The 17,051-nt window shown below is 42.8% G+C and overlaps 1 protein-coding gene across 1 annotated transcript in view; it reads left to right on the top strand.

Moving 5' to 3' along the window:
* Positions 1 to 12,407, top strand: part of PKDCC (protein kinase domain containing, cytoplasmic) — a 43,521-nt gene extending 31,114 nt beyond the window's left edge. Inside the window, exons 6-7 of the mRNA XM_010004969.1 lie at positions 8,940 to 9,113; positions 11,818 to 12,407. Coding sequence (XP_010003271.1) covers positions 8,940 to 9,113; positions 11,818 to 11,903 — 260 coding nt within the window. The 3' untranslated portion in view covers positions 11,904 to 12,407. The remainder of the gene's footprint in view (positions 1 to 8,939; positions 9,114 to 11,817) is intronic.
* The last annotated feature ends 4,644 nt before the right edge of the window (positions 12,408 to 17,051 follow it).

Here is a 17,051-nt window from a genome sequence, read left to right as displayed (position 1 = left end):
CTGAGGAATCAGAGATCTTAGTGGAAATTACAGCTACATTAGATCTATTTTCAGTCTTAGCTGCCATGCTTTTAAGATGTGCAGGCCTATTTCTTGTTTGTTCTAAGGCTACTTTAACCAAACAGAAAAGGGGTTGTAATTTATTTCTATTTTAAGGCTCCCTCTCCTTGCCAGAAAAGTATGAAGAAATCGTATCACGAGGGTGCAAATACACATATCTACCTATTTGTATCACTTTTATTCAAAATGTACTCCTTCCTTAAATGGTATTTGATTGATAATTCCATGCTAGAATTTATTTTTAATATTCTCAGTCCAGAGATTATGCCATTAGAAATTATTAATTAAAGTCATCCAGATAATGGAACGAGCAATTCTGTGGTACAGTGAAGTTGCTGGAGTGGGTGACAGTGGTGCTGAGACTGGTGTCTAAGTAATCAACCTCTTCCTGCTGGTAGGATGTTCCCCACTGAGCTGGTGTCCTGACTGCCAAAACGAGGGTTGAACAGCTGAGCAGATGGAATATTTTATATAGTTCTTGGGGGATAGTAGGGAGGGAGACAGGGCTGAAAAGGGATGATCGTTAAGGTCCCTGCCAACCCTAGCCATTCTATCATTCTACAGTGCTATGAAAAGGGACAACTGTGATACTTTCCCAAGCTGTCAGCTGAGGTCCTGCTTTGGCCTTGTGTGGGGTTGACTGGTATTTCCTGAAAGCAGTGAAAAAATATTTTTAAGATTGTGGGATTTTTTAAAAACATTTTCTGCCTTGCTCTGCAGCATAATGAAAGTTCAAGGAAAGTGTTTTCCAACCCACTGCTAGGTTTGGGTTAAACTAGAGATGATGGTTTTGTTCTTGGGCCACATCAGAGTTAATCAGAGCTTAACATCCATACACCAGTGTCCTATGATCAAGGAGGCACAAGTTTGCATTGCTTTTTGCACCAGACGGTGGAAGTCTTGCAAGGTGACCTGGCTCCCAGGATTTCTGCTTTCTCAAACACTAGAAATTACAAGAATTAACAGTTCCAGTCTCCTCTGGCATCCAAATGGTTGTGACAAAATAAGGCCTTTCCAGTGTGTGACCTATTTTAAAATCCTAAATGCAGAACTATATGAGAATTTAGTTGCAAGAATTGCAAGATTTTGGTTTGTTTTCTTTTGGGGGAAAATAGACCATAGAAGGTTCAGGTAATGGCGCTTCAGAATTTATCTTAGGTCTAAATGTCTTGAATAGAGTGTTGTAAATTCATACTAGGAAAAAAAAGATCATGATCTTGGGCAAGTGATCTAAGGGCATAACTAAAACATAAACTTTGTGGAAACAGTCTGTTATCTATCTGAACCTATGTTTTTGAAAGGAAGACCTTCTTCTATGAACACCATGAAGTGAGAAAAGTGATATTGATAATCAGTAGGGAAGTGACATGAAGGAAGTAATTGTCAACCCTAGTGTTCTCATAAATAAGGTTTAACAAGATGACATAGTCATATTACAGAAGGTCTTGGATATTAAGCTTTCACTGTGCTTCAGTTGTAAAAGATTTTATAGTGCTGTAAATTATATTATGCTCTGGACTTTGCTTTAGTATCTTAGGAACAGAGTAGAGGCACGGGAGACATTTGATAGCTATGTACATGTTCTGTAATCATAAATCACACTACTGTTAATGTTGATACAGGAACATTGCAGTATTTAAAACAACACCATGAACAAATACTTTTATACTCCATTGACTGCTGGTCTCTTGCTGGAATCCAGAGGAATGTGAATTAAAACAGAAACCATGTATTTCTCCTGACATATGTTATCTAAAAATGATGAAATTGTTCCATTAATTATCCAGATTAAGATGACTATAAAAAAGATCTACTGATGTTCATCAGTGAAGTTCTGCCCCCCTGTATCAACAGTTTCATTAACTTCAATCAAGTGACACTGATTTGTACCAACTGGGTGTCTGGCCCTTGAGCTAAGCCGCAGCCTTTGGTTAACTCAGAATTTACTCAGAAATGCGTGAAATCAGCTAACACTAGTAAATCCGATAGCTTTGTTATTCATTAAAGCTAATAGATGACCCATTATTAGGCCTGAGGGTGTGCAAGCCCACAGAAGGGTATAATTAGCTGGTGTTGTTAGTTGAAAGCACATTCTCAATGCTAAAAAAGCTAGAAGGCTGGACATAAAGCAAAGTGTTTTCCTTTGTCTTAAGACGATTTGGCAGGATTATGCTGTATGTAAACATTTACAGTACAACAGTGTTTTGAAAAAATACTCTGCAGGGTCACTATAGCAACCTGCTTAGGAAATGGTAAATCCACCCAAGGATTATTGAAATCGACTGGGGAGGTTGTGTGTGTTTGTGCACATGGGCATGTCCAAGAGAGAAATTTTGTGAGGTTACTGGAATATTGAGGCAGTTTGTATATCCCATGGCAGGCCACAATGTGAAGGCCAAAGCTGTTCTGCTGAAGGCTCTTTAAAGGCTCAGCTGGGAATGTACTGCAGCCCAGATTCTTGCTTTGTCTGGCATTTGTGTGTTTGGTGCTTCTTTCCCAGGGACGTCAAAGCTGCTTTATGGCTCGCTGAGGGGGAAAGGTGAATGGGGCTGCAAGGATGGGCAGAAAGTCTCCCTCTATGCCCTGCTTTGCACAGAGGCTTTTGCATCAGCAGCTTACAGCAGCTGGCAATCCCAGATTGCAGAGGAATGCAGGCTCAAGTTGCTTTGCACTCTCATGATGCAGGAAATAGGGCAGGGCAGAAAGTGTGTGCTCATTGCTGCAGAGTGCTATAGTGACCAGTTGGTTGCTGCTCACATGTATCTCTGCTGTTGTGCAAACCATATACCCTATTCACTGAGCAACATGTTCTGTGCTCACTAAACTTCTCCAGGTCCAACTTGGCATTGCACAGCAAAATGTTTTCTGCTGATGAGCTACATCCTCAGCTCTTTGAAGAATCATGGAATAGTTTTGGTTGGAAAAGACATTTAAGATCATCAAGTCCAACTGTTAATCTAGCATACTGCCAAGTCCACCACTAAGCCATGTTGCTCAGCACCACATGTACAAATCTTGTAAATACCTCCAGGGATAGTGACTCCACTGCTTGCCTGGGGAAGACCACTAAAGAAGTCACAAAATGTCCTTTACAAACCCAGTAAGCGTCTGTCTTCAAGCTTAAACACCCCGCACATGTGACCCTACACACCTTTTGTCCATTGTCAGCATCATTATATTTATGAGTGGAGGGCCCTGATGCAGCTTACAAGTATCTGTGGCACTAGTTTGGGCCAGTTGCCTTCAGGAAGCATCTGTGCACCACAGAGGTGGGTGTGGGTGCCAAGCAGCCCCACGACCACAGCCCGGTGAGTTGCCTTGGGACGTGGGGCACGAGGCAGGAAAGCTGTTCCAGCTGTGTCCTTTTAACAGGAATAAAATGTAAGAGAACATGTCGTTCTTCTCTTCCTTTATTTGTGTTTCGGTGACAGCCTGCATACCGATTTAAATATGTCTCTACTGTGAGCACAATAGAAGCATATAAAAAGAGGCAAGCCTTACTTTGCTTCCAGCCTGCACGCGGGAAGCAGCCAAAGGATGGAAATACTCACCAGAGAAGCAGGGCTATCTCCTGGGCTGACGGCAAGCCCCTGTCCTTCCAAACAGTTGGGATTTGTCAGAAATGATTGAAAGCAGAGGCACGCGGGATACGCCGAGTCTGTCGTTTTCTCAGACGTACTGAAGAACAGCTCTCCATAGCGCAGCCGTGTGTGCGGTTTGTGAGGCTTGTTGTCAGAAGTGTGTTTAAATGTGAGGTATCGAAGCATGAGGAAAATTTCAACATGAAATGAAGCGTACTAAAAACATAAGTGTATTATTGTCTATTTAGGATGCAATTCTCTTCCCCTTAAGCTCCCTGGGAATCAGCGGAGACTTGTTTGTTGAGCAAAACAGCTCAATAGCACTTTTTGCTGAGATTGGCAAGATCAAGCTCTTTCTGCTTGCTTGTAAGCAAAGCAATTAAAAGCAAATCCAGATTCAACTGCCAGTGTTCCTCTTGAGAGTGAAGGAAAAGAGAAGGGAAGAAAAGGAGCAACATGATTTCTCTCTTAAGGATGTACATTGCTATGTTGGTGTCATTGACCCATGCAGTATTGGCAGGTGATAACTAGAAAAGAAAACTGGGCAAATTTCCAAGGAGTAGCTGTAGTTGGTAGTAAAAATGCAATCTGGCTGCAGTGGCTGAAATAAACGGTCATTAGGGCTGATTAAAGTCAGATTGAAGGTGATTCAAACAAGCTAAAAGGGGGAAAGCACAGGCAGTTACATGTAGTTTATTATAAACTTGTGGAGTTATTTATATGATTCAGTCTAGTACAGTGAAAATGGGTATGTTTATAGATTGTAGTTGGCTTTGGGATGTTGCAGGTGATTTTTGATGGAAAAAATTTAGAAGGAGGTTTTAAAGCATTGTCTTTCTTTTGTAGCTCTTGCCCTGGTTAGTGATGTTGCAGATGCTCTTAAACATGCCTCTCTTACGTGTCTCAAGAAGGGGCTCAGTTTAAATATCACTGTGACTGCTGTGAGGGCTGGCTGATGCTGTAAGGAACTTCTAAGAAGATTTTGGCCTGGTTGAAAGAGTATATTTTGATTGACCAAAGCAAACTTATAAAAATATTTTAAGCCTATTAAAAATAATACAAACCAAAACTTTTGAAGATTGCCCAGAATCAGCGGAGCAAGATATTTTGAAGTTTCAAAACGTTTACAGGGCAGGACAAATGTTTTCTAGTGGGATTAATTTGTATAATTGTGATCAGCAAATCAGACACCATGTGGTTAAGCTGGAGTAAATCTGTCATAAATGACATCAAGATCAGGCCAGCTGCATTACATTTGCTTCAATTCTCACAAAATATATAGATGGAGAACTGGATTCTTTTCCTGTTGTGACACTGGTAGGAGTGTCTTGCATTTATCTGATCTATTCCTTGCCATTGCCTTGATAGGCTTTATGTACTCTGTGTCAAGCTACGTGTATGTACGCAAAACTGTAAATTTATGGCTGCATTTATAGTATTAGGCAAGTATTTATTGGTTTTAAACACCATTAGTCTGGAAATTGACCAGAACTTTGACCTTTTTATGATGTGATTTACTGCTGTGAGCCTTCAAATTCCATGGACTCCATTTAAGCAAGTTACAGGTCTTGGCAGGACAAAAAACTGAACAAGAGCTTAGTCTTCAAACCAGTGGAGTTTTGCTAGATTGAGCAGATAACTGCTCTGGAGTGACCAGGGTGATCGTGGAAAGGCGTAGAGGAAGTTCAGCACTCCTGTGGGCTGGGACTTGTGGACTAGAAGCAGGAGGTGCCTGGCATTGCTGGGGCACATCTCGATGGAAGAGCACCTTTGGGAGCACTCTTCTAGTTCACGTGACAGGAATGCATTTCTTCATAGCTTGTGCAAATAAGGGCTAAGGGGTCAGCTCCCAAATTTGTTACTGTGTAAACATGAGATTCCAGGGATATTTACCTTTGCCGTGCAAATGGGGAAGGTGGCTTCCTTGCTCTCCTCGAGATAAAGTGAGTTTTGGAAAAAAATGTAGTTTCCTGAAACCACTGCTTGGTTGGTGTTGCAGTGAGTTTCTGATTATTTTTGATTGCAATAGTTTAATAGAAGATCCTGTGTTGGCTTCCTGGGGTGATGAGAGCACCTGGCTGGTTTGTGAACATAGAATCATGGAATGGTTTGGGTTGGAAGGGACTTTAAAGCTAGTTCCCACCCCCCTGCATGGGCAGGGACATTTCCCACTAGACAAAGTTGCTCAAGCACCTTTGGGAGCACTCTTCTAGTTCACGTGACAGGAATGCATTTCTTCATAGCTTGTGCAAATAAGGGCTAAGGGGTCAGCTCCCAAATTTGTTACTGTGTAAACATGAGATTCCAGGGATATTTACCTTTGCCGTGCAAATGGGGAAGGTGGCTTCCTTGCTCTCCTCGAGATAAAGTGAGTTTTGGAAAAAAATGTAGTTTCCTGAAACCACTGCTTGGTTGGTGTTGCAGTGAGTTTCTGATTATTTTTGATTGCAATAGTTTAATAGAAGATCCTGTGTTGGCTTCCTGGGGTGATGAGAGCACCTGGCTGGTTTGTGAACATAGAATCATGGAATGGTTTGGGTTGGAAGGGACTTTAAAGCTAGTTCCCACCCCCCTGCATGGGCAGGGACATTTCCCACTAGACAAAGTTGCTCAGAGCCCCATCCAGCCTGGCCTTGAACACTTAGAAGGAGGGGGCTGAAGATCCCCAAGCTGCAGGCATTCAACATTCTCTGCCATTTTGGTGGGGCTGCCAGAAGCTGCCTTTGCAGAGCCTGTGTGCCTCTCTGCTTTCACTTAGACTCCAGCAGCTGTATTTTCACCTGCCTGGTGCTTGGGGACCTCTCAGCCAAGGACAACGCCCTTTGCATGCGAGTCATGCTGTTGTGTGTCTGTTACACTGCTCTCTTCTGACCAGTGCAGCACCCTGAAGTTGCAGATGATGGTGACTTCTCTCAGGTAGGAACTGGTGGGGAGCAGCAAGGAGAGGAGGCACAGCCATGGGGCTCTGCCACGCAGCAAGACCACCCTATGGCCTGGTGTGGAGGTTTCCGTCTTCTCTGTCACCCCAAGCCAGGACCTCACCATCACCCTTGCAGTTGTTGCTCGCCCAGTGCTGTTGATTAATGTGTCCAAGCTGCCCAAATGATTTACCAGGCTTAGTCGCCTTGGAAAAGTCAATGAAAAGGGAGAACTTTATCTCCTGCCTCTGACAGAGTCTCAGGTCATGTAAATCACTGCTGCTCTTTTGAAATCTGTTTACATCAGCAGAGAGCCTAACCCCTGACAGCTGTCACGGGAGCAGCCTTGAGAAGTGCTATAGACACATGAAGAGGCAGATCTCTGTGCAGAAGAGTTTAAAAATAAGGGTCTTCTAGACAGGCTCCTGCCTTGAATGGTGTCAAACCAGGACACATGGAGGAAAATAAATGATGGGACTTCTCTGCTTAGTGCCCTGGTTCTGTGCTGAGGGATGCTGCAGCTCCCTCCCAGCCCCAGCATGGAGCCCGTCAGGCTCTAATGGCACTCATGGAAGGGGTTGGGGCATGATCCCAGCTGATGTGGAGAATCAGTCAGATGCTTCATCTGCTGCTGCAGGAATTGTTATCATTCTGTGAGTGTCCTCCAAGGTCTGGTCTTTGGTGCAGTGCAGTATCAGGTGGCACTTCTGTAGCTGTGAAAAGTTGTGAATAGTCATATTTTGCATCCAGACAACATGGCACATGCGCTGATACAGAGTCGTGTGCGGTGCTGATCATGGTGAACTGTTATTTTTGCATCTTGTTACCACACACCATTTTACTCACCTTGGCTCTGAGGGACAAATCAATACTCAGCATTCACCATACTGAATATTATTTAGTTACATTCAATTTTCGTTACACTGCACTGTTGATACAGAAATTAGAAAAAAAGGAACTTCACCTACCCAGCCAGTAGCAGTTTGATTTATGCTCTGACTTTCTTCAGAATAAATGTATATATATTTTTTTGATGGAGGCACCAGCATTTGTAATGTGAAACTACATTTTAGTTTGGGTTTTCTCATTGTGTATGAGTCTGTGTTTTCTGAATCAATGACAATGTTTTTGCCTTCAATTTCAGTGGGATGTGATCAGCTGATTTTGCATCTTGTTTATGAATGTCTTATACTTTAATGAGCTAGGCTTAGGAAAAAAAAAAAAAAGGCATTTGCTGCATTTGTTTCCCACTATTTCAGCCTGTGTGGTGTGAATGAGCACTTGTAGTTGTGCAGTTGAAATACTGGTAGTTTAGAGCCACACTCTAAAGTGTGTAGACACACTCGCCTCTGATTTGGTGGTGTTCATACAATGTGCTGCTTGAAATACTAGCAGGCTGAATCTGCAACATCAGGCAGAAAATGCCTGAACTGAAGTGACTTAAGAATAGGCTGGAAGTCAGGGTCGGCAGCTCTGGTTTCCATAATAGATACAATTAGAAGAAATACAGAATGTTATTTATTTTTTTGAATAGGATGTTGGGGGGGAGAGACAAGGGGGAACCGCCAAGTTTGTGCATCTGGAGGCTAAATAGAAATGTTTATAAATGATTAGTTGAATTTGCTGATGCATTCATTAGAGAAACCCCCGTCAGTGGCTGGGAAAGTGAGAGGAGCTGTGAACAGAGAACAAGAGGCAGCTCATAAAGGCAAGTGAGACTGAACGGCAGCCAAGGGAGAGGAGTGATCGGCAGGGCAGCGTGGAGGCGCGGGGCGAGGACCACGCTGACATGCTCCCTCTACTTTGTATTTTTTCTTCTCTGCGGAGGCCCATCAAGTGACTTTCCCTTTGTTCTAATCTAAGCAAGCAAAAAAAAGTTTGCTTAATTAAAAGCCTGTCTTTTCTTCCTCCTCTAAAGGGGCCAGAGGAAAACAGCGTGCCCTTCTGAGGGAGAGGGAGGGCTGGGAACGCCTGGTCAGGTCTCACCCCGACAATCCTGCTCACTGTTAAGAAGTAGGACAGTGAGTCAGTTCATTCAAGTGGATGCTGTTTATGCAGTGGGACATTCTTCCTGTAAAACTCCCAATAAAACCAAAGCCTCACCTACGCAGTGGGGAAGAGGAAAGGGTTTTGTGCACAGACTGTTTATTTACAGATGCTTTCTGGAGAAAAAGGTGAGAAGAAGAAAGGAGGAAAGGAAAAGGAAAGTAAGGTGCAGAGCTATAAACACATTTGCTGGTAAACTGGGGCTGGTACAGTCTAGCCTGTCACCTTTTCTGTCACATACCCCACTTCTAAGCTGTTATAATAGACCTTGCCTGTTAAAAAAAGCAGTTTGCTAGAGCTTTCAAAACTATTGCTTTGCTGTGGTTACTTGCAGAGTACAGACGGGTGCCTGAAGCTTTTATTCCTGATGAGAACTATAGATGCTGGCCATCTTACCACCACAAGGGCTGCCTCCTCTCCGTGTTCGATGTCAACGAAGCCATCGAGATCTGTGAAAGCTATTCCCAGTGCAAAGCTTTCGTCTTAACTAACCAGACAACTTGGACAGGTAGGTCATGATGCTGCTAAGCAGAAAGAGCATGCGAGTCACATACTCTGGCTGCTTTAGGCATTTTAATACAGTTTGAAGAGCATGTTGCGTCGAGCTGTGGGAGCCACCAGCAGCAGCTGGAAGTTTCTGAAGCTCCAGCTGAACTGGTTTGATTTTTGGTGGGGCTTTTATGTGCCTTCTCTCAGAGGGACAGGAACTGTGGGTGGGCTCAAAGGAGCCAGCACCAGAGAGTTACAGCACATGGACCAGAGGTCTCCAAACCATGGGGTCTGAAATATTATTTTAAAACACAGCAGCAAAAACAACAACAAAAGCCTGTGACCTGTTTCTGCAGTTAAACGTGCAGGACATGGTCCAACATCTGGATTTAAATAAATCTTTCTGATCCATATGGTTGTTCCAGTTTGACACAAAACCAAACAGGTTCTTCTGTGCATCTAGCTGGGACTTTCTGGCTGATGTGGAAGATGTCCTGCCACTGGTGAGAACACTGTACCTCTAGCAGCAGGGCTTTGGCTAAAGGACAGTGATGAGGGAGGGTTTAAAACCCAGTAGAAGTACAACTTCCAGGGGAAAATCCCATTTGCTACTGCAACTCATTTTCTTGTCTGAAAGAGTACACTTGTTGAACAGAGAAATACGTTTTCCAAAAGGCCTGTGGGCCTGGCAGTCCCCATGTGGTTCCCCTGAAGGCAGGCATTTGGTGCTGATTTGACATCAAGTGGAGAACTGGCCCTGGCTCGCTGCTTCTGCACCAGACTTGTGCCTATTTCAGGCATCTCCAGAGCTATCTGAGAAAAATGTTACAAGTCTCTGCTAAAAATCTCCAGTAGCTGCAGCTCAGGAGTGGCTCAAAGAGCTGAATGCCACAGCTGGCTGTCAACTCCATGCCCTATCCTTGCATGTCCAGGAGAGCTGTGTGCCCCTGTAGCCAGCCCTGGCCAGCTCAGCAGGCAGTGTTCCCCTGGGTAAACTGCACCCCTTGGGAGGGTAAAGAGAAAATAAATGTTTGTGTCTGTAATGAGCAATGGACCAAATCCACGTTCCTTCATAGCCTTCCCCAAATGTAACCCGTCCCCTGAAGTCAGGGTGAGATTTTCTTCTTTGTATTGTCTCCACATACACAGGGCAGTTTCCCTGCCTGCAGTTGCCATTTTCTGCTAGGCTCACATTGGCTCCCCTGCTGCTGTCTTTGAGAGGAGCTGAGGGACACCCTTGCTCTGCCACAGACTTTAGCATTGCAAGTTATTAAGGCTCAGAGGCTCAATTTACTCTCTGTAAATCTCTTATCACAACGTGTCTTAACCTTAAGTCAAAATCTGCCCTGTGTGCAGTTGGATGCTTCAGTTGTCCTTAGCTGAGCAAGATAAATACACACTCAGGCCAGGCTTTTATATAAGCCTAATGGGTCCCCAGCTCTGAAAGCATCACAAACTAGTAGAAGCATTAGACAGTTCAGAGCGTTTTAGGCAGTGTACTGCCATGGCTTTCTATATTTCTTGTGCTTCTGAGAAGTTTTAACAGAGACTTCCATGGAACCTAGAAAAAACTGATTTATATTAAGCTTGCCTGTCACTGACTGGTGACTGCTAGGCCATCATGTTAGGCTACTTATAGTCAGACTATTGAAGCTACTGAATGTACTAAAAAATAATTATTATGTTACAGGAAAATTCATAGGAAGTTTAGAGCAACTCCTGTCTCAGATTATAATGTGAAAAACAAATGAGACATATTAGCAATATTTCTAGTCTTACTTACCTTTACCTTGTTGCTCCTGATGCATAAATACTTGAGTGCCTGAAATCTGCAGCATGGACATTTGCTGGGTTGTTGAGGCATGCTGTTTGCTGTGTGATACTTCTAAAGAAAATACTGTTACGGGAGCCTTCTAGAGAGGCAGGCTGAGAGTAAAGACCATTTGATTTTCTGAAGTTCAGAGAGGGAAGGCAGAGGTTAAACAGCTGTGGAAAGTCTCTCTGTGGCCCCTGGTCCAAGGAAAGGCAGACAGTGCAGATCCATGGGATGACAGGTACTTATCATGAGACAGGAATGTGAAGATGCCAGGTCAGTAACCATAGGGAGATACAGGCACTGTGCTGCATCTCCCACAAATACTATGGAGTGAAGCATCACCAAATTCAGCCCCCCTGGTCTCCAAAGCCTGTGTGACAGGTGCTTTATGCTGCCCAAGCTGTTAGTACTTGGCTGGTGCTTTTTTATATTAGAAGCAGAAACCTTGTTCCAGCTTGTTTAGGACCCAAAGCTATGAAGTGACCAGCAAGAGCTATTTCAGAAAAAAGTCATGTTGAATTGCACTAATCAGTTTTGCAAAGGTGGTTCTGCTCCTGTACAATCCTGAATGTCCTGAACCCAAGCCTGTTTTTATCAGTGGGAGAGTATTTAAATATGTTTTTTTAAGATAATGTGAAATTTGTACTAAAATCTTCATTTAACATGTTAGCTGTGCACAGTCATATCTTGAACACACTTAGATAAAAGTAAACAGACTGAGAGTCGGGCAGATTCAGTGTCATTCTAGATGAAAGCTTTTCAGTTTTATACTGGGTGAAGTTAAGAAAGAGTTCAGGCTCGGATTGCCTGTAGCATGCATTGATTGAAGAAGAATATGAAATACTAATATTTTAAAGTTTGCAACCTGTTGCTCATCACTTCCTCTGCCCTTTCCTATCTGATGCAGGTCGGCAGCTTGTCTTCTTCAAGATGGCCTCAACTCATATCGTGCCTGATCCTGACAAGATAACATATGTGAAGGTGACAGACTGACAGCTAAAGTGGCTCAGTCTGACCCGTGAGTGACAAGACCTGTTTGTGTATAAATATAGGCAGCTGTTAGGTATAAGGTGGCTATGCCCGGAGAGATAATTGCACTATTACTCATTCTAATCTATAGAGTGCTAAACAAAACTTTAAAGAAATAACCTGCATGACCAGGATGAATGTGCAATAAAACACTATTTTGATAATGTGATTTTTAAAAAATAAAACAAAGTGAAGTACAAGATACGATACACTGTTAGAGTATAATTTTGGTTAAAAATCAGCTGGCAGCTCTGGCTTTTCTAACCAAGGTTACCATAATGTTTCTGACCTGTCTGTGTGAGCACAGGGATGAAAGCTGATCATTTATTTGGGAAGTCTGTATCCTCCACGCTGATATTTATTTGGGCAGGTACAATCACAACAGAGTAACTGGAGCATACCAGTTTGTAAGCTGAACAGCAAACATTTCTGAAGACAATCAGCATTTGTGTTAAAGCTATCAAATATGCAATGCCAGGCTATTTGTCAAAAGGAAGGAATTGGTTATGTTTGGAATTGCAAGGCTGTAGCTAATTTTAATTTTTACTTCCGATATTATCATAAAGTTTCGATTTTAATTTAAAAGAGCCATTTTGTAGGTCTAGCAAATCACATAAGCATATGAATAGCCCCGCTGAAAGGGTGGAGATTTTGCCTGAGTGCCGAGTACTTTGCTGAATAGGGATGCGCCTGAGCATATGCTCACAATTAAGCCTGTGCCTAAGACTTGTTGAATCGAGTTTGAATTGTTCAGGAAGCCACATCTTTGACAGACTGGCAAAGCAAGACAGCTGGTGGAACAGTACTAGTTTAATAACTATCTTGCAGTTACTCATATATATTATCATCAAATCCTTGGTTGTCTAAGGCACTGCTTGCTAATTCTTAGAGAGAATTAAGTAAATGACCTTAATAATGGCAAATGAATGCTGGCCTTAATTCTATATAAAATGCGTTTTACAGGCATGGTGTGTCTAGAGAATTTGCTTTCAGTGAAAGCAATAAAAGTAAATGCTAAAGTGACCAATGTCATACTGTTTTGTAGTTTGTACAGTCAGGAAAAAAAAATATGTGCTTTTGTTTCTCAAATTGTTTATTTTTGTAAAAAAAAATAAAATATAAATACCATTTCCTTCATACTCGTTTTTTTTTTTTTTTTGTGTTGCAAATAAATACCTACATCCAGTGACATCGTATATTGTATATAAAAGTAAGCCTGGGGTATTTTTTCCAGGAAGGAACTGAGGTTGTTCCAGTGGCTCCTAGTGAGGGGTGTATTCCTGGGGGTATTGTCTACGGGGCTGCCTGTTGCAAAGTGAACATTAGAAAACAAGGTTTGAGCAGCCTTTTTCTCTGCAGTTTGAGTCACATCAGTACCAGTATTTTAATGTTTGGAATGGGTGAGGATAAGAGCAGAACCTGAAGGAATTACTAGGCTAAATGGTGTTTTTTCTTACTGGACTTTACCAAGAAGGGTCTGAGAAGGAGAGCAGGAGAGCCAGGGAGGCTGGGCAGAAGTGCTCACAGCCTGTGTGACTATGCAGGAGAGATGATGACACCGTTGGCAGTGGGTCTTGTCTCACCACCATTTCTCCGAGGTCACTGATACCCTAAGGACTTCAGGCAGTGACTGAAATGACACACTGTAATGCCTGTCACTCACAGATTATCAAACTCCCAGCCGTAACAGCTCAGCTGATTGTGTCGCTGTGCACTCAGGAACCCATCAATCATGCCGTGGTAATAAACAAACACTACAGATTCTTTAAAAATTGCTACATAAATCATGCCAACACAAGCTGCACAGTTCACTGAAGTGATATGGGTTGTTGGCAGTGAGGTGCTGGCATGTATTTTGAAAGTCTTTAACCTCCTGTGATTGCCTTACCATTAAGCACTGTACACCACTGCAAAAATACTCTGTGTTAAACAATGTGAACAGTTAAATTCTTTAGTTGCATTCCTAAGTTAAAAAAAAAAAAATGGTGTGTAAAAAACCATATATCTCAAGGTAATTCTTTAATGTTGTATACAGGTAATTTGGGATAATTTTATTCTATCACTTTCCATGCACTGGAAAAAAGAGCCTATTAAGTCAGGAATTGTTTATCCCTGGAATTAAACAAACTTGCCAAACCAATTTGTATCAGCTTTTGCAAACAGAGATCAAGTAAGCAAGAAAGAAGTGCAGCCACGAGCCAAGAAGCTGGATTCTAGATTTCAGTGGTAATCAACTTTATACAGGGAGCTTTATAACTCTTTGAGAGTCAGGCTTTCCAACAGAAGTGCTGATTAAAATCTTAATAAGGGAGGCGTGATACTACAATAAGTTCATTTAATAGCTGTAATAGTGCTCATGCACTGGCAAAAGTCTGAATTTATGGGGAAAAAGTGTCTTTGGCAGCTGTGGGTCTGATTCAGCAAACTGCCTGGCTGGTGCTTGTGGCATGAAAACCCCTGAGAGGAGAAGGAAGGAAGGCACAAAGTGAGCTGGCAGGTTTAGGACAGTCAGTCTGGGAGCTGCTCTACATTTTTTTGCAGGAAAGGCATTTCTATCTGTCCTTTTCCCCTTAACATTTTGGCTCCTTTTTACATTTCCTGGCTTCCTTCAGCCACAAGGTAGAAAAGTGAAAATAAGACGCCCACAGGGCTTTCAACGACTGATGTCTGCATGTGCACGTGCACGTGTGTGTATGTGTATATGTATTTATGTATGTGTCACACTAAACATGGGGGGCTTATTTCCTCAGCGAAAAACCAATTGGCTGTGCACAAGATGAAGTGCTAAACAGGATGTTGAGTTCATCTAGAGAAGTGAGAGCTGCATGAAGCAGTGGGTGCTGAAGCTCTGCAAGGAGCTGCGCGGTGTGTTCCATCCCATGCCGTACTGCTGCATTACCCAGGCTGGGCCGTGGCTCAGCACCTCCAAGAGCTGCCTGCCATCTCTGTGATGGTTTGGTGAAGGGGTGACACTAGTCCCATTGCTGGGAACAGACTCCAGGTAACAAAGTGGACATTGCAGAGCATTCTCTGGCCTGACTTTGTGAGGGCTGTGGTGGAGATACGCTAAAAGCTTGTGTTGTTCTGATTTGATATATCTTCCCTGAGCCTACTGTTACTTCTCTGGTCATTTTCCAGAGCTTTCTCCTAAACTTCAATGCGTGTTTTTAAGTGGAAAGCTGAGGTCTCATGTGTTCAGCTCCAGAAGCAGGTTGTTAGAACTCACATCACATCTAAGAAATGTGTAGTGAGATTTGTGACACCACGATGAGCATTCACCCTGAGAGAAAGCCTGAAAACAAGCAGGCCCTGTTGCCAGCTGAAGAGCTTGGGTAAGTTTGTATAGAGACTGAAGGGAGGTGGATGTTGAGTCTTGGAGAGATGTTCTTTCAACTGAAGGAGTTTAGTGTAAGTATAGCTATTCCTAACGTGCTTTTTTCCCTCCCTCTCCCTGCTTCACTGAAGCATTTTGCTTAGTACTTCTGCCAGCCATGACCACTAAGTTTCCATGTAAGAGGTGTGGGAAGGATAAGAGAGTGGGGTGCAGGCGGGACAGCACCTCAGAGTGAAAGCAGGTCTTCCTATTGCCAGTTTTGTGGTTACTGCTGGGGATCACTGCTCTGGAGTAGTACCTGACCATGATAAGTGCACAGTAAAGACCTTGTCCCTGCTTCTGACAGTCACTTTAGCAACTTGTACCACAGCTTGTGATAATCACAGCTTGTGTTCACACCAGGTGAGCAGAGGAGCAGATGTAGTGACTAACCAGTCAGTCACAGACAAGCATCCTGATAAACTTACCTGCCCACAGGGGCTCTCTCCGCTTCGGTTATGGAGAGCAGGGTCCCAGCATCTCCCTGTAGGCCTGCCCTGCACAGCTGCTCTCCCACAGCCTGCTGTAACAGACACCTGGGGACACGCGGGAGGCAAGTGTTGCAAGGAGGACTGGAGAGAGGCAAAATATATATAGTTACTCAACTTCTGCTGGTGCTGACCCTATTAATGTTTATAAGGCTCTGCGTCTTCTGGCACTGTTGCTATTTAGAGCAAAAAAGACACTCTTGTTGATAATAATTTAGATTAAGCAAGTGATTTAGAGAACTTGTAATTCAAAGCATATGGAAGGTGATAGTGAACATCCAGAGATCATGTTATGCTGCCTGTCAGGAAGACTTGTATTAATACAGGGATGTTCCAACTTGAGTAGGAAGAGTCTTATCTTGTATTCTGTAGCACTACATTCTTTAAAGACTAACTAAAGCCTATTACCAGGAAAAAAAAAAAAAGGAGAAATGAAGTGGCAAGGCTGTTCACAAGTTTTTTTCAGGAAAACATATCCATAACTTTTTTGTCAAAATGTGAAACACTGTTGATCTGTTGAAAGAACTCAAACAGATTTGGTTTGCAAAGACTCAACTGACATTTTCATCAATCAACTGCAGAAAGAAGAAAATGGGGCTCATAGAAGATTTGTGAAAAGCAGGCAGTATATAAAGACTTCACAGTCATACTCTGCTTCATGTTTTTTTGAGATGTCATCATTTGATCTTTTTTTTTTTCTTTTTTTTTTTTTTTCTTTTTTAAACATATGTTTTTTCCTCTTTTAAGTTTTAAGGAGGAGTGAGACCTGTTGGGTTCACTCGGACTGACTGCCCCTGAGAGCTCCCAGGGCACATAGTTCCTTCCTTCAGCACAGACATGGACCTTGGCATTTTAAGTCTAATGAGTAAGTTGCTTGCAAGCAAGTACAGGTGATTTTTTTCAAGTTGACTTGGGTGCTTTTAAAAGCTGCATTTTACAAATGTGAAGGAAACAAAACGTTGTATCTCTTCCCTTTGTCACACAGTCAACAATTGCCTTTGTGTAATAGGTGCCCGACTTCCCCATACAAACTGGGGGGAAATATAATTCAGTAGGAGCCACCCTTGTTATGAAACTGTCTTTGATGTCAAGCCAGAGGGCAAACACCACATTTCTTAGAAATTGTGGCTTGTAAACAAAAAATCTCTGCCAACCACAGTTTTTCAGCAAATGACTCTGAGGCTCAGAAGGAAGACTAAACTATCTAGTGGCTACTTGTAATGATAAAGCCAGGATCTGATTTTACTGAGC

This window comes from Chaetura pelagica, unplaced genomic scaffold, assembly GCF_000747805.2.
Source record: "Chaetura pelagica isolate M959 unplaced genomic scaffold, ChaPel_1.0 scaffold13, whole genome shotgun sequence".
Taxonomy (NCBI): Eukaryota; Metazoa; Chordata; class Aves; order Apodiformes; family Apodidae; genus Chaetura; species Chaetura pelagica.
Note: the sequence above shows the minus strand (reverse complement) of the source record. Positions and strands in the feature narration are given on the sequence as shown.